The sequence below is a fragment of the Solea senegalensis genome, linkage group LG3, assembly GCF_019176455.1.
Source record: "Solea senegalensis isolate Sse05_10M linkage group LG3, IFAPA_SoseM_1, whole genome shotgun sequence".
NCBI classification, from domain to species: domain Eukaryota; kingdom Metazoa; phylum Chordata; class Actinopteri; order Pleuronectiformes; family Soleidae; genus Solea; species Solea senegalensis.
In genome coordinates this window covers 9,653,292-9,678,911 of record NC_058023.1, presented here as the reverse complement: position 1 = coordinate 9,678,911, position 25,620 = coordinate 9,653,292, and the positions used below count along the sequence as shown (strand labels likewise).

Here is a 25,620-nt window from a genome sequence, read left to right as displayed (position 1 = left end):
TTAAAAAGAACTTTTAAGTTAGTGTGACATTATTCTGGCAGATTCGTGTAAAAACAATGAAGCCTTTATTGTGAAAGATGAAGTGAAAAACAAATGGAGCTTATATCAAAACAAATCCAACTTCCAACAATCAATTAGTTTTATTATCATCATTATTATTATTGTTATTATTATTGTTATGTATTATTGCTATGAACAGGGATCACATTATTTTAAATAGTGAATCTCACTTGCCCTAGTCCTGTCTCTTAATCTGATTATTCTGAAAGTGTTTTTTTGGGTGAATCGAGGACAAGGATTAAAGAATTGGATCAAAGGGTTGTTTTTCAAAAACGAGTATTAATTCTGTTACAATCTCATTGTTATGCAGCATTGTGGCTTCAGTGCGGTACTGAGCTCCACTTGACTGGTTCTGGTTAGTGTTGTTTTGGTGCAGTCAGACAGATGATGAAATGTGCTTATACTGTATGTGTTTGATGCATACCTGAAGAGCCAGCTGTGATATACCTGATAGCACAGCTGTGCATTCTTAATAGTATTAGGTTGTGTTTCATGTTAAACTTTACCTCCAGATACAGTCAAATGTCTTTTCAAAGCAGTAATTCGCACAATTACCGCAAAGGCCGCTGAGGTCGATCACTTGTTGTGATGCCGCTTCAGCCGTTTTACTTGGGCGGAGCTAACAGCTAAGTTAACAGGTGTTAAATTGTACAAGTGTTCCTTACTTTGTCATCTACAGTGTAGAACCTAAAATACTTGAAGAAGACCCCACGTTAAGTAATAAAGCAGAGAACAATTGGTGTCACTGTCATATTTTTCTGATGATTGAAGACCAAGCTGTGCTCACAGCGCCTCCTACTGAACAACACTGTAATTTAACTGTATAGTTGTTGAGCTAAACTTGAACTCATTGATGGGAATTGTTGTTTGTCAGTGAATCAAAGTTTGCCGTTTGATCCAGTTTCTAGATGGAGAGCTCAGTCTATGTACACGCCATGATCTTTTGAAGACTTAAATCAAATTATATCTTATTATGAGAGATTGTCTTTGTGGAGCTAGCAGCAGTCTCTTTATTACATAGAGCGCTTCAGGGGCCGTTATTGCAGACAGTCTGGAGACCGAACACTTTTTACAGGCTGCAAAACTTCTGCTTTGTCATTCCTTTAAATGTGTTTCTGATCTATGACACACTAATGAAAACAAAATATTGAACATTATTTATAAAAGAAGAAGAAATTAATTTAAATAATTAAATAATTTCAAATATGTGATGATTAATTCTAAGCAGAAATGTGGACAGCATGCGCTAATTCCAGAACATACTATCTTTGATTCTTTTCAAATGTCAATTTTCAATTTAATGGTCATTGATTGTGTCATGGAAGTGTGATCCTCACTCAGTGCGTTTACATGCGTGTTAAAAGTCCAATTTTAGCCGGACTAAGACAATAATTCAGTTTTCTTAATGTTATGTAAACACGTTAGTACGACTAAAATCGAGCTAGTCTTAGTCGGACTAACATACCTGGATAATGCGATTCATAGTTTTTCTGCGACGTAAACGTCAACAGGAAACAATCCGTCAATACACACTAGCTTGTATAGACGGATACAGCGCTACCTACTGAGGCGGAGTTAGACGTACACGGTCAATAAATCGATTTTCTCCTCTGCAAGTTTTTCCAGTTGCCTGCCTTAGTCGGACTACGGCCTCAGCTCCATTAATCTGTGCATGTGTACGTACTGAGTGCTAAACCAGTCAAGATACTTGCAGCTTTCATCTCCCTCCTGATGAGAAACAATCATGGTGTGTCATATGTCCGCCCTTGACACGGCATGTGAGGCCACATGGAGAGATCCTTGAGTTTGAGCCTCTGAAACTGTACATGCTGTCAAAATCAACAGACTTATCAGACACAGACGGTCACATCTGGAGGGCACCTTCATCCTCACCATCTCCTTGATTAGTCTGACGCTTTCGAGCAACAATAACTGTCACTGTTGACAACCTGTTGTTCTGCACCCCACGGAAAGGGGATGACGACCCTGTTGACTGCTCAGTGAAGTGGTATTTATAGTTCTGCACTCAGACAAATATTCAGTCATTCCGGTATGTAATCAGAAACAAGTGTGTCCAATGTTTTCTGTGAGGCACACTCGGAAATGAAGCGACAGGTTATTGGCGTGCACACAAAAGAGAGGCAAGATGTGCGCACACTGTGTTTAGATACACACTCGACTCGACAGGACACCATAGAATTGCCTTAGCTTGTCAGTTTGTGTCTCTGCATGAGTTTGTGGATGCAGGGCAACCCGTTGCTGATACGCACAGTGTTGCTCTGCGGCGCTTTACTCTATATTGAATATTCAAAATGCCTTGTCAATTTTCCAATAGGTTTTTGGAAATGTCGACAAAGGATTCAGAAGCTTTTATGTACTCACTGGTTCATTTATTTTAATTTAACTTATCTTTAGAAGACATTGATCAGGTGTATATGAGTCAAATGTTGTTTCTCTTAAAAGTACTCTGATAATACTTCCTCAATAAGTCCTAAATACTGAATTGCACAGTATACACACCCTCCGTATGTGCTGCTTGGACAGGAGCTGGTCAGAGCTTGAGTTTGACAAAAATATCCACATGTAATCACCAAGAATCAATGTCATGCACACACACACACACTCACCCCCAACCTCCCAAAAAAAAGACAAATGTCAGAAAGCATTGATTGCAACATTGTGAACAGGAGCCCACAGGCAATTACAGGTTTTGTTTGTGTCTCGACGAAAATAAAAACTGACATTGTATTTAAAGGTCAAAATGTGTGCATGTGTGAGTGTGCTTGTGGCAAAGTATGACAGAAAAAAATACAGCAAAGCAGGAGAAAGTAAGGTACTTTAATTATTAGTTATACTTATTATTTAGCTTTTTCTTTTGTTGTGCAACCATGTAAAATGTGCGGTTTGATTACAGTAACAATGAGCCTCATCAAAGAAGAACCATGCAGTTTTATAATAGACAGATTAATTAATATAAAGGTCACTAGAGGTCCCAAATTCTTACACATTTGCCCTTAAAGTGGGACAAGGATCTTTGTGGCGTTCATGAATGTTCTCAACCTTCATATGATCACAGACATGCACCTCATGAACAGGTGGAGCTCATCCATCTGAAAGGATGGATGACGGCTCACTTATGCAGTGAAGTGGCCCAAAATCCACAATAAGGCAAGGGCAATTTGGGATTAAATGCTGTGTTATAGGAACAATGGAACATGGAAATGTTCTTTTTTCCTGCATAAAGGCCTGTACAAGAACAGAAAAATAAGTTCTCTATACCGGGGCTGTGAGAAACAAATGACGTCATGATTTTCTTGCAACTTGCTCTTGACACATCGTCTGGGCAACTATTGTTACCCAGACTTCTGGCCAGAAATATGAAGTGGGCGTTGTTAGTGTGGAAATGTTGCAATTCCCTATAAGCACTTCCCAGGAGTTCTGCATTTGAGATTCTCATAGTGTATGACATTTCCTGGCCAGAATTAACTTTATTCCTGTTCTTGCTACCTCAGGAGTATGGATAGGCCTTTAGATGTTCAGTATGACATCATCCCACAGTTTGATCTTTCAATTTCAATTACAGAAGTGAAATCCTTTCTTTGTTTCCTTTACTTATATACTGTATATTGACTTCCCATTTTAATAGGATCTTTACTGACGTGCTTGCTATTAGTGTCTATTTTATTAAATCTAAACCAACTGATGTTGGTCTGTGGCATTAGTAAAAGGTACAGGAGAAGCTCTGACATTGTGGGGAATTAATCTCAGTTTTAATCTGCCGATTACAGTCCCCTCCGGTGCATGTGCACACACACACACTTTATCAACAGCCTCTTTATTATTATGTGACAATCCCCTCTGAGTGAACCTGCCCCCCTCAGCCTTTTCTCACACGTCACCAGCTGAAATCTGCAGACACATACAGTATTGCACTGTGTGCACTCTGTAGTCCCATGTGTAATCTGTGATGCAGAGTCTCTTCACATAATCATATGTGCACTTACACGTGTGCATGCATGACGACACACAGCTTTTGACCCAAGGCTGACCCTGTTTAGCATATCATCGATTTTAACGTTAAAATACAGCCTCAGTCGCACACACACACACACACACACACACACACACGCACTGACGTACGTGCATTCATACAAATTATTAAGATGATTAAGTATTAATCCGTCTCAGTGTCCCTGATAAGACAACTGGAATATGCTGACTTTAATCACATGTCAAATGAATGATACTGGGATTACACAGCTCAACAAATGTGTGTGTGTGTTGTGTAATCACATGTAATCTGCAATTAAACAAACACTATGTCAGAGGGACTCGTATAATCCCTCTGACAGCAAAGACAAAGACAGGTAATGTAGTGAAGACGCCACATTATCAGTGAGAAGGGTTAGGGTTAAAATCCTCCAGATTTTATAGAACAGAAATTAAAACATGTATATATACAGTATATATGTGTGTGTGTATATATATCTATATATGTAGATATATAGATATATTATGTGTACATATATATAAAACAGTTTTTAATCACAGGAATTGTGATTATAATGGAGAATTGGGAAATTAACTGAAGCCAGTGAGTCTGGATGGTGCAGCATTCGCTTGAGATCGGATCGCTATGTCATGATCCTCCTACAGTTCTCTCTCTCTCTCTGTGTCTGTGTGTGTGTGTGAACACTTGCCATAGTTAATCCCTGTGAAACTGATCGCTTCTCTATCTCTCTCCCATCTCTCCCTGCTGCCACTATTCATCATTCCTTTATCAGCTTTCAGTTCCGCCTCAGTCTTCATATAAGCAGGTCACCAGCCTCGAATACACACATCCACCAACTCCACAAACCAGTCAGAGGGAACTTGTGTCTGCACTGAAACATCAGCGAGTGTTCTTTGTTTCGTCCAAAACTCTCATGCTGTCGGCTGCTAGTCTTAAATTTTACTCATCCTGTTTAACCTCCCAAATCTGCCCAAAGAAATGTGTCTCTTCTGTTTTTTGAAGCGCTTCAGTAATAATGTTTTGTTTGGTTGTTTGCTTGATTGCATGTCTACCTTCGTGTAAAGATGTGTCTGTGTTATTCCCGTAGCATTTGCTTTTCCTATAACGAGGCTTTTCATCAATAACAAACATGTCTTGAGTGAGTTTAGTTATATGATACATTTGAATGTGTGTGTGATGGGACGCCATCTTGGCTCCAAAAAGCAGCGTTGGACTGGAGCCAGGATGGCAGATGGTTGCTTGTCTGCAGGGTTTGGATTCCTACAGGGTCTCTAATACAGCAAACAGACAACTGGGAGGAGGGAAATGCTGATATTTATTGTCTCTCTGTCTTTCCTTGTTTAATCTTTCTTCATCACTCCTTATTTGACTTTCGAGTCTCTCACTCCTTCCCGATTCACAATCATTTAAGCTTTTCCTGCTCATTCTGTCTGTCTTATTTTGTATTATCTCTATGTTCTAATTTTTAAATGATGGAATAATAATATTATACAGCTTGAAACTTAGGCTTAAATGATTTCTGAAATGATTTGTTTCTGACCTAAAAAAAACAACCATATATGATCACTGCTCTCGTTCATGCATTCACTTCTGTATCCCTTTGTCCTTTTTTTCTCTTCTTTTTTTCTCGTATTCACCCCTTGTTACTATAACTTTTTGCCTTTGCGGTATTTCTCTGTCTCTCTCAATATCATCCCTCTCATCCTCTCCATCTATCTCTCATTTTGCTGCATCCCATTCTCCTTTCCATCTAGTTTTTTCCCTCTCCTGGAGCAACAGTATGTGTACACCCGGTTGCCGTGGCAACCGGAGGAGGCCACATGAGCGGGTGGATGAACAAAAGACCCAGAGAGACCCTTTTCCAAAGAGAGAGAGAGAGAAAAGGAAAATCAGATTTCATTTTTAGGCGAGGGGTTTGTTTGTGTGTGTGTGTGTGTGTAATATGAAATGGAGGAGGGGAGGATGGATGGATAGCGTAGGTGAGGTGAGTTCATAAATGAATGACATACAGAGAGAGAGAGAGAGAGAAGAGGGGGAAGGGAGATGTGGTTAACAAAGCTAAAAAAAAGAAGAAGAATTAGAAAAGGAAAAGCCTAACAATGCAACAGAGCAGCAGATGTAAACCTGCAGCTGTTGCATCATCACGGCCAGAGGAGGTGAAAAATCACAGTCTGACAGTGTTCATGTAGATCACGCTAATGACACCACGTTGTTTCATTGTAAAGCAGTAGTTTGCAATGTACGACTGCAGTGATTTGTGTTGAGGGATCCTGAAGAATTGCACTGCATTAGGAGGATCTGCTTAAGCAAAGGTTACCAACCTACACGTCTGGTTGTATGATAAATGTGAGGTCCGTGGAATGAGGAACAAATCCAGAAAGATAAGGAGTATGAAAATGTGTGCATATACAGTACGTGTTAGTGTAGTGAATGCGGCCTGGTGATTTATTCATTTATCAACAATCTCCTCTAAGTCAGATTCAAAGATGTTCGGCTTAGAATATTAATCTTAAAGACAATTTAACTTCACATACTTGAAGAAAGAAATCCAATTAAATCTGAGATGTACAATGGGCCTGTCCCTGCATAATTGTGAAAACAATCACTCGTAGTGAAGTGTGACATCTGAAGTGACAGTCAGAAAAACACACAAGTGACTGGGAGAGGAAAGTGTGTTGCAGGGAAGGAGAAGGCGTGAGTTACATTTGTTGAGTTACTTACACAAAGTGCCCGTTTTCATAACTTTTAATAGCCACCAATATATGATATACAGCGGCCACTGGCAGTACATTCACATGTTAACATCGCTGTGAGTGTATACAATATAATTACCCTTTGAATTAATTTGTTTCCTTCAACTATTGTATCTGTAGAGAAAACAACCTAATGCATCTATAACTACTTTAATCAGCATCCAGCTGCATAACTTGGCTGGTAATTATGTTGCCCTAGTTACTGCTCATTTAGTTTCGCTTGTTCGGCTGTAACCTTGCAATAATTATAAGAGGAAAGATATTACACTTGGGGAAAATGTCAGATTGACTTCTACTTCAAGCCTTGCCTTCATTATTTGGGCTTGTTGTTTAGATTCATGCATAGAAGAAGGCAAAACAACAACAGAGGAGAATCTTCTAGTTTCAGTTTCTATGACACAGACCCTCTCTCTCTCTCAATCATCCATACAGTCATGACCCTAATTGCTCCCGTCAAGTTCATTACACTTTAAAATCTGATTAACATTCTCACGAGTGGCAAATGTGCTCACACACTCCTGTTTGTAAACATATGGAGTCCTGATCCTTCTCACAATATACAGATAGGCCCTTCAGGCACTCGTGGAAGAACCATATTCAATTATCCTGCCTATTAAAAGTTGTCAGGGCCGTGTGTGTGTGTGTGTTAGCTGCAACAGGACAGCCTTATGCAAATATAATTACACCGATTAAACCACAGAGACACCTCAAGGGGGGGTTGCCCGGAAAGACTGGCAGCAGTTATGAACGCTGATGTGTGTGTGTGTGTGCCATAGGGTAGAGCTGGTTCCACACACACACACACACACACGGGTATGTAGATTTTCTGTGCGCATGTGTGGGTGTTGACATTCTGGGAACACTGTTCTCTTTGCACCCTCTCCTCCATCCTCCTCCCCCCATTAGCACCACCACCATCACCCCATCCCCCAAAGCCTGCCTGCCTCCCTGTCTGTCTGTCTTCAGGGAGTTGAAGGAGCTCAAAGAAGAAGCTTGGGAGTGTTTTTTTTTTTCTTTGGGGAGAGATGGAGGAAGGGATGAGGGCATGAGCAGGAATGGCAGCTGAATTTAAAGGAGTGTACAGATGAAAGAGAGACTGACTGAGTGGTGCTCAGGAGCGAATTAACTGCCACTTACACACACATACCTGCAGGAATAAAGAGGGAGGTTTTTGTAGCGTGTGTGTGTGTGTGACTGACCAGTATCATGAATAAAAGCTGTGAAGTGTCAGATTAATAGGATGTCTTTCTTTTCCTCTTCATAGTTAAATTGCTGCCCTGATGAGATTGATCTTGTTGAACTTGGTTTGTGACGATGTTTTAGGGAGGCAACAACTTGATGATTTATGATTCTATATGACACTTATCCTTGGATTCATCAATTGCATCAGTATATAAAATGGTCAGCATCAGTTGTCATATTGCAGAATGTTTGAATGTTGGCGCAGTATAGGTAAAAGTATGACCTATTATGTTAAGTATATGCTAATTATTGTCTAAGACTTACACGTTAACACAAAATTATTGTTTTTATTGTTAAAACGGTATCAATCAACCTCCATGCCGTATTTACAGCCACTTTTTAATTTAAATGATTGATAATCATAATATATCACTCGATTTAAATGTGCCTAGACAGTACAATGACAATAAAGTCTATTCTATTCTATTCTAGTCTAGTCTATATTATTATATAACCTGCCATTTCAAACAGGGCTGTTTGCATAGTTAAAGCAATGTGACATTTCAATAGTTTAATAGTTATTCTTCACCATCTTCTGTAAAAATCCAGATTAAATTTACCTACAGAAGTCGATGTGATGGACATGTTCAGAAGAGAGAACGCGTCACTCAACTGACTTAATATTTTCTGACATTTCCTAGTGATCCCCTCCCCGATCTCCTAAACAGATTGACAGCCACTAGTTTTTTTCCCCAAGGGCTAACACCAGCTGTGAAGTCTGTCAGACTACGTTTACCCTTGAGAAACTCTAGCTGCTCATCCAGTCAGAAGAAAATGAACCAACATTTTTGGGACACTGTCTTCAAAAACTTCTCTCCCTGTCACACGAGATAAACTGTTCTCAGAGTCCAAGTGTATCTCAGACATTAGCGGCGACTGGATTTGTTTTTCCTTCAGGACAGTGACATCATACACTCTAAAGAGACTATTTCTGTTCATACGTATTCCATTTAAGAGGTGTTGATTTCTCATAAGGAAATCCTTGTTTTCCTTCCTTGTTTTCTATGAACACTGAGTTGCACATGTTTAGATACCAGTGGGCTGCAACTGTGTCTAACATCTGCAAGGAATAATTAAATCTACGCCATGCAGACCATAACTGACCTCGCAAAGTATGACCCACTCTGTGTTTGTTGTTTTTTTTTGCTTTGCTTTTTAGAATGGGTCATTTTTGCACACACACACCAATTAGTGATAGTGAATTTGTCCTCTGCATTTAACCCATCTTTATTACACACCAGTAGTAAACACACAAACAGCTGAGTGCAGCAGTGGGCTGCACTTATCTTTGCCCAGGGAGAAATGGGGGATTGGGGACCTTGCTTAGGGGCACCCCAGCCCTTGACCTGTGCCAGGATTGAATCAGCGACCTTCCAGTTACAATTCCTTTCCTTTTAGCCATGGGCTGAACAATTTGGGTAAACATCAAATTAAGTACAGCCTCTCTCCAGCCACAGTCTGACTGATGGCAAACCTATAGGATTTATCTGACCTCTACTCACTTTGCCACATGTGGGTTTATTTCTCAGCAAACTTTAGGTCCTCTCTCCTCTCCTCTCCTCTCCTCTCGTCTCCTCTCCTCTCCTGATAGTCAGTAAGCAGATGCTTGGGAGGGGAAAATGCCACTCTTCTTCTCCTCCCTCCTGTGCGTCTGTCACTCCATTTCTCTCCCCTTTAAATTCCCTCTGATTTTCCTTCCCTCTGTTCCCAGTCGTGAAGTCTCCAAGTGAAGAAAATGCTGTCAAGTGTGCAGACGTCCAGCTTGCATTCATCCTTCTCTCCCTTCCTCCACAAACCTGTTCTCCCTCCTGATGAGATTATTAATCCATATTCATGCGCTGATTATTGAACCGTGCCCTTTATTAACTGACATGATGTGAGTGTGTTCCCAACTCAACAATTCATTCATCTTCCATTCAAACATTTTCCCTTTTCCATGACCCTATAACCATGAACTAGTTTACCCCTTTCCTTTATTCCTCCACCTAATTCCACCCCCACTCCATGCTCCCTGCTTTCTTCAGTCTCAACCCCCTTCTCTTCACCTCCTTCATTTCATCTCCTCCTCCTATTTTCTGTTTGCTTAAGGACAGGACTTGTGGGGACACAAAGAGGAGAGACGGATTGATGGAGGTAAAACAGGAGAGAGAACAAAATATGATATAAAATACAGTACATAAAACCTGTGTTTCTTTTTATTATTATGTGCCTTTAAACCACTGTGCATCCAGTGAACATATATATATATATATATATATATATATTTGAGATAGATGGATTTAGAGGGTTATTTAGAGGATCCATGTGCATGTAATGTTGTCATTTTTCATGCATTATTTCCTGTACCTCCTCTTCTCTAGCTTAAGTTAAGTTAATGTGGAGGAAATAAAAAGTTCTTTTCAAGACTTTCTTTGTATAACACATTTGATACAAAGGGCTTTGCAGGATTAAAACAAAACAAGCGCAAATAAAACACATAAAATCGTACATAAATCACAAATGTAGCAGAAGAACAAAAACGAGGGAATTAGAGAGTGAGGATCTTAGATCTGCTTTATACACAGACTATAAAATACATTTTAATTTAAATGAGTAATAATACATCAAACAACGTTCATCGAATGACTGGAATATAAATCAAGCAAATCTAACTTTGATTTTGTCTCTCACCATACAGATTGTTACTAACTGCAAAAAAAAAACTTTATTAATGCAATTATCAGCCAATCATAGGAGAATTATGCATTTTTTTTAATATGACAAAAACCGAAAAATGGCAAAGAAAATGCCTTGTTGCTTGGAGAAGTCGGACTGTGTGGAGTTGTCAGAAGGGCTCCGATAACTCCCATTACTGACCTTTCACAACGGAGCAGAACGGACAGCGCATTCAGCCTGGAGGTGCGGAGGCTGCGAGAGCTGAAGGCCGCATCTGCTCCAGACTCAAATCAGCTACACACACATGAACCAAACCTGACCAGGTGAAGACCTGAAAAACATTCTGATGCACGTGATGCAGTTAGAATTCAGCATAGCAAACAGCTGCCACTGTAATGGGGTCAGGAAGGTTTCTTTGGCAAAACTTTGTTCTCCTTAATGCGATGATTATCGCTGATTATTTGAATGCCACAGCCTTTCTGAGTGTATCGCTGATTGTGCGCATCCCTTTATTGTCGCACTTTACCACTCTCTAATGACTGCGACTAAGTAAGAAAACTTCACATTGGTTTTTATTAAACATTAATATGAGCTTGGTGTACTTGAGTAGAAAAGACAGAACACAGCTGGGTAATGAAAGAAAGAGATTTATAGCATGAATGTGCAGCTGACAAATCTGCAGAAATGACTTTACTTATTGGTCTCGACGTGGAGCAGCATTCCAAAACGAACAGAGAACTAATACGACAAAAAACTATGTTAAAACTGCAGATAAACAACAGAGAAAACTCCATCCTCAGGTGAAGTTATATTCTACTTTTATTTTGAGAGCATAAAGAATGTGTATAGACTCATCAGGAGATACATTCATACATTAATTCATAATATAATTTCACCTGAAGATGCAGTGCCGTAGGTTGTTTTTTTTTCCATAATTGATCTGCAGTTTTACCATCTAACATGACTCTGGACGTTTCGTGTTTTTAACACGTCAGACCAGCTGGAGTCATGCAGCGCTTCCTTCCTCATATAAAAAGCAGAGGGAGAAACTACCATTATTAGTACAGTTCACTGCTTGTCGAGAGTAAGCTGAAAGAACACTCCCCTGCCTAATGTCATCACAATACCAATCCTGGGTAACTTTACAGTGGAGATGCTGGGGATTGAACGCCGGACCTTATACATGCAGAGTACCTGCTGCACCACTGAGCTACAGCTCCTCCTTAACGAGGAATTTATACATATATATTGAATATACTTGCAATCTTACAACTATAGATCCTAATAACTCCTATCTAGCGATCATTGATTATACGTACATAGTAAACCTGGTAGTTTTGCAAATTGGCTCAATTTAGAGACAAAATGTACAATATTGTCTTCTAAATTCATTTTATTCTACGATTCTGTGTATGATTTTATATTTGACGCATTTTTGTAAGCCAATTTAGTTGCATTCAAGTTATTATTTGGTTGGCATAGTAATGTATATCGTTAGAATTATCTCCTCAAAAATGATTTGCTTTTGTTTGAATAAATTAGTCACCACATTACTAAGATTTACCACAATATATTGATAGATTTATAGTCCCTTTTTTTTTAACCCCTGATGTTAATTTTGTTCATGTTAATCTTCTCACTGCTGTGTGAACACTGACAGTATATTTGGTTTCATCTTTAGATTGTTGTTTGGGGGCAGATACATTTACAAATGTCCTGTATAAGTGAAACATCAACTTGACAATGACAATTATCATGATTAATTATAATACTGTGTCTAAGTAAAAAGTTGTGGCAGTTGTGGGGAGAGTGTATAAAGAAAGGCAGTGGAAGTGCAATGATTGTCGTCAAGCAGCGGGAGCTGGACTTTGACAGCTGACTTTTTGTGCAGCCAGAGCCGCCTTCTTTAAATAATAAATGCTTTGATTACAAAAGACCTTGAACGTGTTCGGCAAAGCAGCTATTCCATCTGAAATGGGAATATTTCATTGCAGCAGAGTGATAAAGCCATCAGAGGCAAACGCAGCCGGTGTCAAAAGCTGTGGTGGCGTTTACTGTAAAGGATTTTTAATCTCTGCACTATCAGCCACCCACAGCAGTTTATCATCAACGCTGGGAACAAGGAATCTGCAGCAGAATCTGCCACTGTGATATAACTTGAATGTCATGCCTCCTTGAAAATGACGTCCTGAGTATCCACTCATTCCTTTTCCATATTGACTCACATTCTTTCTCACTGGATAACAATCAAAACAGGTTGTCTCATCCTTTCAGAGGTCAAGATTTATCATTAAGAAACAACTTATCGCCTCATAGGATACAGCTTTATAACACATTATCATCCATTGACCCAACACTTCTCTCATAACAGTGACTGTTGTAATTCTTTGTGATCGAATGAGGTTAATTACTTACAGTTAGAATGACAAGCACATAATGTTGAAGCCTGTGGACAAACAGTGAAAACTAAAAACTTAGGAAAATGTCATGATAACATGAGCTACTCCATGTACTATTAAATTGTGTTTTTTTAACTTAAACGAGTAGTGCATAACATTTCAAATGAGTCCAGGTTTCTCAGTATAGCAGTGTTCAGATCATGTGACTTGTGTTACATCAGACGGAGGCAAAAGCAACAACCAAACACTTCTTGTCCCCACCCATCCCTGCACTGCTGGTGTGTACACATGAACACTCACTCCCACAATCAGGGTTAATGTTACAACAGAGGCAAAACAACAACAAAATCACCAAAAGTTACACAGTGCAGCTTTTATTCTCTAGTTAACAAAAGAGCCACTGCCTTGACTATTTTTTTTATTATTAATTTGAAGTTCTAAACATGCAGCTTTAAACCTGTATAAGCTCATGATTAAATGTGTTTCCTCTTTACACACTAGACACGTATTAATGTCACAGTGAGCCAAAAAGCTTCACTTTGTACTGAGCACTTGTTTCTTCATTTAGATCTCAGTGGGGTGTGGGTGGACATAGTCATACGTGCCCCGGTCTCCTCTTCTCTCTCAGCTTCACCGCACAGTTGGAGTGGGTTAACAGGATTATGGAGACATTTTACATGGGGTCAGGAGGAGAGCCAAATGCACTGACAGTGACTATATTATGGTATGTAGTGTGATAACACTCAACGTGCTGTTTATTTAGGTCAGATTGGAATTTTCTTTGATATGAAAGTACACGCACGCAGGGGAGGGAAATGTGCTTTGTTGTGCGAGATGGATGGATGGATGGATGGATGGATGGATGGGGGTGATGTGGGGAGTGTGCTTCTTGATGTTGAATGGTGATCTAAGAAACTGAGTCTGGATCATAAGGGAGTTGATGATGCCATAATCTACTTAATCTGATTGAGGCCATGGTTGTCTTTACAGACTCAATAATTGATAGCACCATCTGCTGTGGAATCAGTCTGCCACACATAAGGAATTAGGTTACAGCAACACTGGATAATAACATTTTATCTTCCTTTGCCATAAGGAGGATCATATTAGAAATTATATTTTACACTTCATCCATCACAGTCACAATTGTATGAGTGTCAACATTTGTTCTTTATTTTGAATTTGCAGAAATTCAGATTCTTCTGCAAATATTGTCTCAAATGTAATGGATATTGGACTTTTTTTTTTTAACATAGAATGGAACGTCCCTTGTTTAATTAATTTAGTTAACCTCACTTTAAATATCAACTCTGATTGGTTAGAGGGACGAGGATCATTTAAAAAGTGCAGTATAAGATGGAGACAAAGACATTGAGACAGCTGCAAACAGAGATATCCCAAATAGATTAAGAAGTGGGAATAAAAGCCTCCATCGTGACCACTGTAGATAAACTCTCCCTCATAAATAGCAACCTAAACTTTGCATCTTTTCATTTCCTGCAGGTAAGAAGTGGAGATGCTGGGGATTGAACCCAGGACCTTGTACATGCGAAGCACACGCTCTACCACTGAGCTACATCCCCTCCTGTTACCACTGCTGAAGGCACAGTGAGTGTAATTATGTGTGTGACTGCTGAGGGAAGCTAAAAGTTTCATTAACCCCAACATGACATGGCAGATATGTGATACACAGCACTTTCATGTCTGTGCATTAGAGCACACCCGTCTCATAATGGCCGTCAGTGGCCGTGTAAGGTTTTAGTGGCCACAATTGAATGAATTATATTGTGCTCTGTTGTTGAAGTTGGCTTGAGTGCTTCTCATTGGTGAGGCGTCTGATTTCTTTCATGATGATGATGATGATGAAGATGATGCTACACATAGTTGGTTTCTGTCAAAATTGCATGGTTCTCTCAGCTGCTCTCACAACATTCCCATATACAAGCACTATCAGGAAACACATTAATAAAAGAAAGTGTGAGCGCTTGACCTATTATATCAGATACTAAAACAACTTTAGCATTATCAAGTAGACACACCCCTGTGATAACACACCTGCTTAATGCTGACAGAAGAGACTACATCTGCGATGTTAGTGATTGTGATTAGGGTTACGGTTTGTTGGTGGTTTTTTCTGCTTCTCGCCACAAGTCATGATAGAGCAATAACTTTTGGATTTTGCCCTGTTTTTCTTGTTGTTGTCTTCTTCATCTTTTGTTTTTTCATTAGATTTAGTTTTTATTGGTTTTTATTTTTGTAAATGCTTTGTTTTTTTTATTTTGTATTATTAGTTTTAGTGTCAGTTTAATTTTTTTGTATTATGGAGTATTTGCCAGTTGCAAGATGCAAAAAGGTGATCAGATCTTAATTATTGTGTCTCATAATACAATTATAGTTTTATTTCAGTTAACCAAAATGTTCTTTTCTATTTTAATTTTCATTATTTCATTAGTTTTCATTAACTAAGATAACCTTGATACCAGCTTCTTCTATTATTCCATGGTCAACACTTGGGCCGTGGTAGTTTGACTTCCAATCATATCACATGGATGTGTTATTCCATCTTTGAGAAGTTACATTTAGCACAATTTCAGTCCAACTACTTTCATGTAAGTGCAGGTTTGGTCGTCTGGTTGTCATGTAAACATACTGAGTGAGGCTTCTTCATTGACTCACCTTCTGTGCGGGGTTTCACCCTCTCAGAGCTTTCCCGATGCTTCTACGACGACGTGGCCAGATTTAAGTCGAGCACACGGCCCCATACGCTGAGCATATGTTCCCTCATATGTCATATGTTTCATAAAATTGCTCAAGCACTGCAGTATTTTCACCATATCCCTGCGGAACAGACGCACCGCAGGTGATTAGATTTCGCAGCGTGTCTTACAAAGCTCTTTGTGATCCTTATGATGAAGCTAATGATTTCTGCTTTCGCTCGCACTAAAGAAGAAACTGCACCACAATGCTAATTATAGGTCAAATGTCCCCTTTAATCAGACAAGGCTTCTTAATCAAATATGATGTGTGTCACTGTCGATGTGTGTATGCTTATGTGTGTGTGGCATATAAATAATTGATTGTTTACCACCATGCCCGGGCTTTCGTCGTATCATGTGCTAAGTGATCAGTGAAAACAGCACGTATGTAACATATATGATGATGGCTGTCTTGTCTTTTATGTAAATCCTGTCGTGTTAATATACACAAACAGTTTATTGCCACAGCTCAGGACTGCTGGGACTTTTTAAGCCATGAATTCAAGAACATAATAAGTGTTTTTTATGAGTTTCCCCATGATACATCTATGACATGCATGTGACGTACAGTAACTGTAATACAACCTGAAGGGATTTAAATAATCACTGCATTCTGGGATCAGTCTTGTGTGGGTTTTTTTATGTCGTCCTGAGAGAAAACCCTTCTATTCTTTCTGTTTATTTCTTTTTTTCAACCTCTGTGTGGAATCTGCTGCCTATGGGTTTCCTTTGCTCCACCTCTTATGCTCCTTTTATGACATTGATCCACCTCTGCTGTCTCTTGGGATTTTTGGAGAGCCAGTAAAATGCTCTCCCCCTTTGCTTGCCCTGTATGTTTCTGCATCATACAGGACATTTTATGGATACAGCCAACTGAAAAGATGAGTTGCCTGGTATACAGTATGTCTCTGGATGATTTGACCAGCATAGACAGCATTGTTTCAATTGCACGATGTTAGACGGTGTAGCTTTGTTGAGTTTGCTGCTCTGATTCACTGCAGATAAAAAGTCAGGTTGGTGGGGATTGAACCCAGGACCTCATCCATGCAAAGCGTTGGTATACTTCCCCACACATGCCGCGCACAATGAAGTGTGTGTCACATATCGCAGATCCGGGTATGCTCACGCATCATGGTCCTGTAGTATCTGACTTCACCATCGGGTGGCGGTACAAGTCTGGATGCAGGGAATAAGACGCATTTCTACCAAAGAAGAAGAGAGCGATGCTACTGCTCCCTTGGACACATCTGCTTGGTCCGTCAGGCAGGAGAGTCGGAGTCTCTGCCTGTTCGGGGGTTGCCAGGTCGAGGCTCAGATGACTTTCCGTGGCGACTACGTCTTCTGTTGTCGAAATGTTTTTTCTGCTTGGTGGGCGGGGCGTAATACTCCACCTCCACCACTGGAACTGCTACTCTTTGTGAGGTGAGGTGAGGGCAGGGCAGAAGTATAATAAGTCTCCTGGACAACTCCATCTCCTCAGGTTAAGAGGTTTCAGTCTCTTATCTGCTCTTAGCTCGCTCACATGCTTGCATAACATATTATTCCCTGTAAGGACGTGGTCTGGGGAAAGACATTTGGTGGTTTACACATACAATTTGTGAAATATGTTTGTGTTCTTGTCATTCACTTCATGAATTATTTATCTATGGCTTTATAAACTTGAGAGCAGATCAAAATATGTAATAGACCTGGAACAATGCGCACACTGGATTATTTAGATGGAACGGAGAAAATTAAATGGTTTAACTGAGTGTTGATCCAAATCTTCAGTCTTACCTGCGGTCAGAGAAGGAGCTCAGACCACCTGCCTCAGTCCTTTCCAGTTCCACCCTCCATAACACAGCAGAGTCCATACTTTGGGGATTAGTGGTAAAGGCTTAGGCCTGTTTGTTCCATTTCCTCCTCTGCAGAGGTGAGGGATTGTGGGTTAAATCAGCTGGAAACAAGCCAAACTGTGGTACAATAACAAGGAGCACGGTATATCACACAAGGGTGTGGAATCATTTCGAAGTCTGCTCTGTTTTAGACAAACATTGTAAGTCAAATACACATAGTCTGCACAGGATTTCTGCTCGGTGTGTTTTTATTCCTTTCTTTAGGCTGACAGTTTTATTGATAAAGTAGGACAGACATAAAATGACAGCAGAACACACACATGCACACACATGCAGATAGAGAGAGAGGGAGAAGATGGAGGTTATACTATATCTTGGGTTCAATTAGGAGAGTGAAAGCTGTTAGCTAAATGAGTGTGTGTGTGTGTGTCTTCTGGGCGCACACACACACAGTCATGTGATGTCTAAACATCCTTTTGCTGAAACGGTTTCCATTGCTCTCATTCAACATTTACCTTCAACCTCACTGAAGCATAAAAGCTTCAATGCAATACATATTTTTTGAATGTTCTGTTTACATTCAAGTGTTTTTATGCATTAATAGAAAATAGAGTCCAACTTTAGAATAGAAACAATGACTTGTTTTTGTCTGTCCAAAAACAAGGTCAGTGTCACATGCACATGTGCAGATCAAGGAGCAGCCTTTAGAGCTACGTAATTACATTTGCTGGAGGAGGTGTTGGCATGTCAATCTCGTTCTAGCTCTTTCCTCTGTCAGATCTTCTTCTCCGTCATCTTCCTCACCCAGTAAAATCCCCCCACCTTCAGCCAGTGGTCCCCAACTATTAGTCACACACTCTCATGCAGACACTCATTCAAAAACCTTTGGCGTAACCCAGGCCTCAGTCTGTACGAACATGCACACACATACAGTCGGGTACACTCACAAACGTGCATTTACAGACGTGTGACTATGCATAAACAGGCGTGCACACTGATCAACACATGCATAGACCAAAGGAGTGCAGGGTCACAGATTGCAGCTTCCTTACGTCAGGGACTGAATATTAATGTGTGGTGACAGATAAGCAGCCGTGGCAATCCCTTTAAGGCAGTGTTCCTCACTGGTTGGTGCTCCTGGTTAATTTATGCCAGTCTGAAAAGCCACTTTATGTAAATGTTGTGCTTCACGTTGAACCAGCGAAGAGGTTTGAAGGCTTCCATCAATCTTTGTGTCTGTGCATCGCAGTTTTTTTTTTCTTTGTGTCTCTTCTTGTCTTAGTGCCTTGTTTACTGAAGCGTTCTGGTTGATCTCTTTATTGTCCAACTGTGTTTGTTTTAAGCATCTTGTATAAAGCTGCTGTATATAAGATTATTCGTATTTTAATCACTTTCTGATTGGAACTTCTGCAACCTCCCCCGTTGCCCACAATGGTCTGTAAACTGACTTATACCCATAGGTGGTGGGTTGTGAGTCTGAGTCATTTCAAAGACATAATTCTCCGCACACTACACGGTCCAATGCTCGGATGCTCTACCCTCACGGATGTGATACCCTCACGAGACTGGTTTGATTTTCATCCGACCATACGATTGCCGATCTGGAGCTGGTTGTGAGGGGTTAATCCATGCTTGTTACCCCATATATACAGGATTATGCTGAAATTTGATTGTTAATCTGGGCATACACGGTGCGATTTCTTAACGATACTGACCAATACCGATTCCCATACCTGCTGCCAACACAATACAGACTCCAAAAGAAACATGAACAGAAAAGTAAAGTTTTTTCATATGCAGCTGATGGACCAAACTGGAAAATGACTGACACAAAACAAAGACTAGAGGGCTGCTTTATCAACATTACCATGTTGTCTATGAGTGAAATTCCTCAGTCTCCATTGTCTCCAATGCTCATGATGCTCGCGAGTCCCTCAATGATGAACTTGCTGTTTAGTTATGGCCAAACAACTCACTGTTTTTTACCTTTTGGTACATACTTTCTGACTGTCAACACTTCCCTGTTTCATCACAGATGAACAGCAGTTGGTCCGACTGATGACTGACCCACACATGGATCTGAACCTTCACCCTGACACTGATGTATTTGCTCACCACCCAGAAGTCACGGGTGAAGGCCGGGTGGAGTTCTCCTGAGGTGTCCGCGGCCCCAATGGTCTCTGCAGCCGTCACGAATGAAGACATCTATTGTGATAGTGACTGATGTTTTCATCACTCAAAAGTCATTGGCTGCATAAAGATGAGACACGCACAGTGTGAGCTTAATCAGGCTCGATTAGAGATGGCGCCACTCACTTCTTAGCGCCATTTGGCTCTTTCTTTATCATCGCTCCCTCACCTCTGAACCTCGTCCTCCTCCTTCCCCATCTTCATCTTCCTAATCCTTTAATCCAGGCTCCACTCTGACCCCTCCCTTTTGTCCCAGACTTGGGGTACATGTCTGCACCCCCTCCCCGTGAAATTGGCCGGTTAGCACCACCAACCATGGCGCTCGATCGACTCCAGGGAGGAGGAAGCGGGAAAGATGGTTTACATTTCTTCCACATTTTTGTTGCTACTGCAGAGCTAAAAAAAATAAATATTAAAAGGCATGTTGTTCTTTTAGGTAACTGTACGTCATCATCAGGAGTTGTGTTTGTTTACTCGTGTTTTTTGAGGCATCAAAGAAGAAATAGTTTGGAGAAATGAAGAGCACATGGTGGAAAACATCATCTTGGTGATTTATACAAGTGGTTAAAGCCTGGAGTCCTCTGACCTCACATCTACTGTTTAATCATCTTTACTTTGGAAGCCTCCCCCAAACCCCACCCGACACACCACCTACCCCAACCCACTCAACCGCCATGTAAGATGACTTACAGATGGATTAGGAAACACAGTTTACAGGGAGCAGAGACTGAGACTGATTCAAAGTAGAACATTTAATGGGATGATTATAATGGGGGGGGAAAGTTTAATTATGTGAGACACAGACTCTGGCTACTGTAGATGTTCTCGGCTCACATACACGAGCAGGAAATATGAATGCGGCCAGTGATTTTAACAACAACAACAATACAATACAATACAAATTTATTTCTATAGCACATTTGAGCAGGAGTTGACCCAAGTGCTGCACATCACATCAATACATAAAACTAATATGAAACAATGCAAACTAAAAGAAACATAGTCAATAAACAATATAAATGTGTATAAAACACTAAAACTGCCAGCTCTTATACATGGTCAGGGAACACCGCCAAGGAGAAGAAGTGGGTTTTTATTTGGGATTTAGAAACAGGCAGTGTGCGAGGGGTCAGCAGTTTGTTCCACAATTTAGGAGCTACCACAACAAAGGCTCCGTCTTGGTGTTTTAATCTTGACCTATAGGTACCACAAGGCAGAGCTCAGTGATTGTGACAGTGAATAAGGATGTAAATGATCACTGAGGTAAGGTAGGGCAGGACCATTCAAGGCTTTTATAAGTGAAAAAAGCAGAATTTCAAAATGACTTCTAAAATAGACTGGGAGCCAGTGCAGAGATGCCAACACAAGAGTGATATTATGCTCGTACTGTCATGGACCAGGTCACCCAGCTCTGTCTTTTTGAAATGAACTAACAAACTAATCTCGATCTAGTAGGGTAGTGTATGTCACGTTCATAACACCAAATAGATTTATATAATTTATTTATTCAAGTTTAAAGCTTATACAGCTGCTCTTCAGGGCTAAATGTGTATACAGATATATCTATATATAAATATATATATTCATATACTGCACTTTAAAAAAAAAAATAATAATAAGCATTTCAAACACTTTAATTTTCCTGACATAGCCAATTTGGAGCACAGTGACATCATCCTCTCTTACCTGTTGTCCTCTCGCGCTGCCTTTTCCGGAAGGCGGGGCGCGCGACGTTTGGCTCCTGCTCCAGCTCGGTCAGCAGCGCTCGAGCAGCAGCAGCAGCAGCAGTAGATCGTCCCCGAGTCGGCCACGAGCGAACATATCCGCGTGTGCACCCGTACCAGCGCTCCACAGCGCGCGCGCTCAGCGTATCTTCTTGTTTACGCGTGGATTTAAATGAGCATTATTTCTTTGTTTTGACATTTTTTCCCCCCCTGGATGTTTCTAAAGTGGAGGCAGGCGGAGGTTTGTTGATACCGGCGGGACAGGCTCAGCGACAAAGTGGAGAGCGAGGCTTCAGCTGATTGTAAACACACACAGGACATTATTCCTGCGCGAGAGGACGCCACTTTTTATTGCACGAGTTTGGCGCAGAAATGTGTGTTGAATTTACTACGATTCACTGCAAAAACCCACCAGAAAAGTCATTAAACTCCTAGGTTTTTACAATGTCGCTTTTCGTCAGTGGATAATCCAGCGCTCGGTTGCGCTGAGCGGATGCGTGCGCTTCTGTGCGCTTTGTGCAGACTGGAAAGGAGTAACCTGTGAATAAATAACACATCAAACACATTGAAGAAGCAATAACTGCACGCAGAAGCTGTTAGTCCAACTTATTTACATTTATAAATATATGAATATATATTTATCGCTGTATTGGATTGAGTCCCGCGCGCTTTTTAACTCGTAAAAACCAGGACCAGGATCATCAGGATGCATCGCAGCTGAAAGTCCAGGACTTTGGTGTTGAAACCAGATCATACGGATCTCCTCTCAGGATGGTTTCCGGCGGTGCCATGGTGACGGTGCTCCCGGTGCTGTGGCTGCTCTCTGAAGCCTCCTGGGCTGCGACCCTGGGCGGACAGGAAGGGGAGCACAACCTGCGAGGTGAAGGGAAATAACTACTCTGGAAAGCAATCAGTGTGTGTTCCTGTACCTGTTACCTCATTAGGACGCTTTTCTGGCACACATGCTGACCAGTAGCTCTCATGGAGACCAAAACCTGGTCCTAATGAGGCAGGTCCTCTTTTCTGAAGAGCTGGTTAAGTTTAAGTCTTAAGATTTGGAATTGTGAGTTGTGGTTAGGTTAAGGCTAGGGTTAGGTATAATACTGGTTATGGTATTTCTGTTTTATTGCTATTATTAATATTTAACCACATGCACAGCAGGCAGTGTGTGGTCATGCTTTGGCACACACACACACACACACACACACACACACACACACAGAGAGAGCCCTGTTCAAGATTCTGCCTCCTGCCTTTTATTACAGCTTGATAAATAGTGATGCTGGCGAAGCAAGCAGGTGCCAGACTTGTTCTCCTCAATGCCAACAACAAGTGCAGCAGCCTGGGCAGAGAACCCAGTGGTGGGCTGCTGCTGCTGCTGCTTGATCCAGACACGTAGCTGTGTTCAGATTTAAAGGGGCAGTTCAACCAAAATGTGCTTTATCCCTGGAGGGATTGATGCATAATATGTGGAATCTTGTCCTTTCATTCTGCTCAGAGCAGGAGAAGGCAGAGGTCAGGATCAGCAGCTCTCTAAGCTGCCCATGAATCAGAGTCTTGCGCTGGAACACTTAAGCTGAGTGGATGTGGGGGCTGAAATGGGTTTCATGCTTTGAAACGATCACAAAAATCACCCTTAGCATTCTTGAAAAGTTGCTTTGTGCATGACATCCTCAACCATCTTGAAATGTGTTTGGGGGGGGGGGATAAATGGAGCCCAGATACAGAGTTTGGGAGTTGGAGTGAATGGAAGTCCGGCTCGGCTCTCAAACAAGCCCCCTCTTTGTGACCACAAGGGTCTGCAGCACACACTTGAGTGTCCTTGTTTTCTGCAAACTGACCGACTGTCAGTTAAAATGGAAAACACGAAAATAAGAGAAGACATCCACCACAACAAAGTAATTAGATGCTTATGATACAATAGTCCTGCAGAGCTATTAGATGAGTCTTTGGAGACGCCAGTCTGTGTGAGTGTGTCTGTTCATGTTTTCAATGTATTCTCTTTGTTTGCTGCGTGATAAATCTCAGTGCAATTTCTCCATTTCACCCTATTTTCTTTCTCCTGTGGCTTTTCATCTTTTCATTCTCCCTTCAGTATTTTGTGCCTGATTATTACATCTTGGTATTTTGTTTCCATTTCCACCATGTGATGGTGTTTACAGTAACATTAAGAGGTTGAATCGCTGAGTCCATTGACCATTAGCTTGTACTCCAGTCACCTGACTGTATTTATTGTCTTTGCTCCACTGGTGCACTCTGCAGAACTTGTTGTGCTTTAATCTTTTCTATTTCTATGTTGACTTGGACACAAATGATCAGAGTGAAAGTGCTTTATTTTTACTTTTATTTAAAACACCGTTCTGATAAAACACCATGGTCGGATATGGTAGACGTTGTAGTTGTAATTGTCAATGTAACTGTGACGTATTTCTGCCTTAGATGTTGCTGGAAATCAATAGAAAGATGAAAGTAGAAGTTCATATTGTGGGGCAGTACATCAAATGTGCTTGGATTGATATAAATGCAGTATGAACTATTGAGCCTGTAGCTTCATTATGGAGAACAGAAGACACAAATGTATTCTTTTCAAATAAATAGAAGTGCAAATCACAGACGTGAGAGAAGAGGGGAATTAAATAGATGGTGTACAGCAAGATGGTATATTCCGATAAGACGCTTCATTCGGGCTGCAGTGAACTAATGGATTAAACATCTTTAGTTGTTTGGTTCATCAAATGGCAGAAAATGTAGTTCTTTTTATCCCAAACCTCAAACTCATTCAGCTTTCTTGATTTATTTTTCCTATGGCACAAAGAAACAGGAACACATTCAAACTTGAGAAGCTGAAGTTGGTCAAATTTGTACATGTTAGCATAGCTTATCATAGACTTGCATCTAAATATGTAAGGCAGTCCCCATTCGCTGTTGATTTGCTGAATGAATGCAGTGTTTGTAAGTTACATCCATGACTCTGTGTGGCATTATGCAACTGTGGCCTGTGGCACACTTGCCCCACAACAAATGCAGTTAGAGTGAGTGCCAGCAAACTTCAGTGACACAAAGGCAAACATCCACATACACTACGATGCTCCAGAGAGCAGGGATTCACTTTTTTCTTCTTTTTTTTTTTTTTACAAGACAGTATCAAATGTAGCATTAATGCTGTTCTACACAACACAGAAAAGTGCAAAACATGCATGACTCTTACAGTAAGAGCACATGCATGACTCTTACAGTAAGAGCACATGCAGTGTGTGCGTGCGTGTGCATGGGCGTGCATGCTTTTGTGCTTGTTATGATGACTCTGACAGACTCTGACGTAGAATGGTGCAGTTGTTATGAACAACTAGTCATGTGCTTTGTGTGTGTGTTTGTGCAGAGCTTGATTAGGCATGTACAGCTGATGGAAACTGCTTTCAGGTGCAGTTCAGCTGGCAGTGAGTCTGCAGATCCTGTCTGACATCAATGGTCGTCAGAGCGAGACCTGATGAATTTCGTGATAATCCGCCTTCACAGCAAAGCCAGCGCGCCACCCTCAGGCCTTATTGTGTTCATTAGACATTGGAAACCAAATAGAAAAAGAAAAGTTTTAACAGTATGCAGTACATCTCTGACATTTAATTCACGTTTGATCATGTCAGGGAATTATTTTCTTACTTGTCTCATTTCATTTCCCTTCTGCGATACATCTGTAAATGTGTTCATAGTAACTGGTGGCTAATTAGACTGATGTGGAATTGTCCCAGCTCTCTGGTTAGGTGTTTGGGGGAAAGTCATAAAAGTGCTTGGCTGAAATTGCACAGTGCATAATGATGTTACCATTCGAGTGTGGGATTTTAATTTAAAGAAATCCCTAACAAGCCTGTGTGGCTGCTCATAATTGTGCTTTTACTAGAAAATTAGCATTTAGCTTCAAAACATAATTTTACATTATGTATTTAGACATGTTAATATCATGAGTTGTATGTTAAAAAGTGCTGGTATATTTTGGATA

At 40.7% G+C, this 25,620-nt stretch overlaps 1 protein-coding gene and 1 non-coding gene across 3 annotated transcripts in view; one reads left to right on the top strand and one right to left on the bottom strand.

Moving 5' to 3' along the window:
• Positions 1-14,632: 14,632 nt before the first annotated feature.
• trnaa-cgc lies at positions 14,633-14,704 on the bottom strand. The gene has a single exon. It is a non-coding gene; the product is annotated as a tRNA-Ala (tRNA).
• An 8-nt stretch (positions 14,705-14,712) lies between these two features.
• sema4f (sema domain, immunoglobulin domain (Ig), transmembrane domain (TM) and short cytoplasmic domain, (semaphorin) 4F) overlaps positions 14,713-25,620 on the top strand; it is a 52,263-nt gene continuing 41,355 nt past the window's right edge. Inside the window, exon 1 of one of the 2 annotated variants that reach the window (XM_044020182.1) lies at positions 14,713-14,729. Coding sequence is in view for 1 of the 2 variants with exons in the window: in XM_044020181.1 (XP_043876116.1) it covers positions 22,398-22,506 (109 nt within the window). In the remaining variant the exon portion in view is untranslated. Of the gene's footprint in view, positions 14,730-21,661; positions 22,507-25,620 lie in introns of those variants that run through there. The other variant, XM_044020181.1, reaches the window with a different exon arrangement.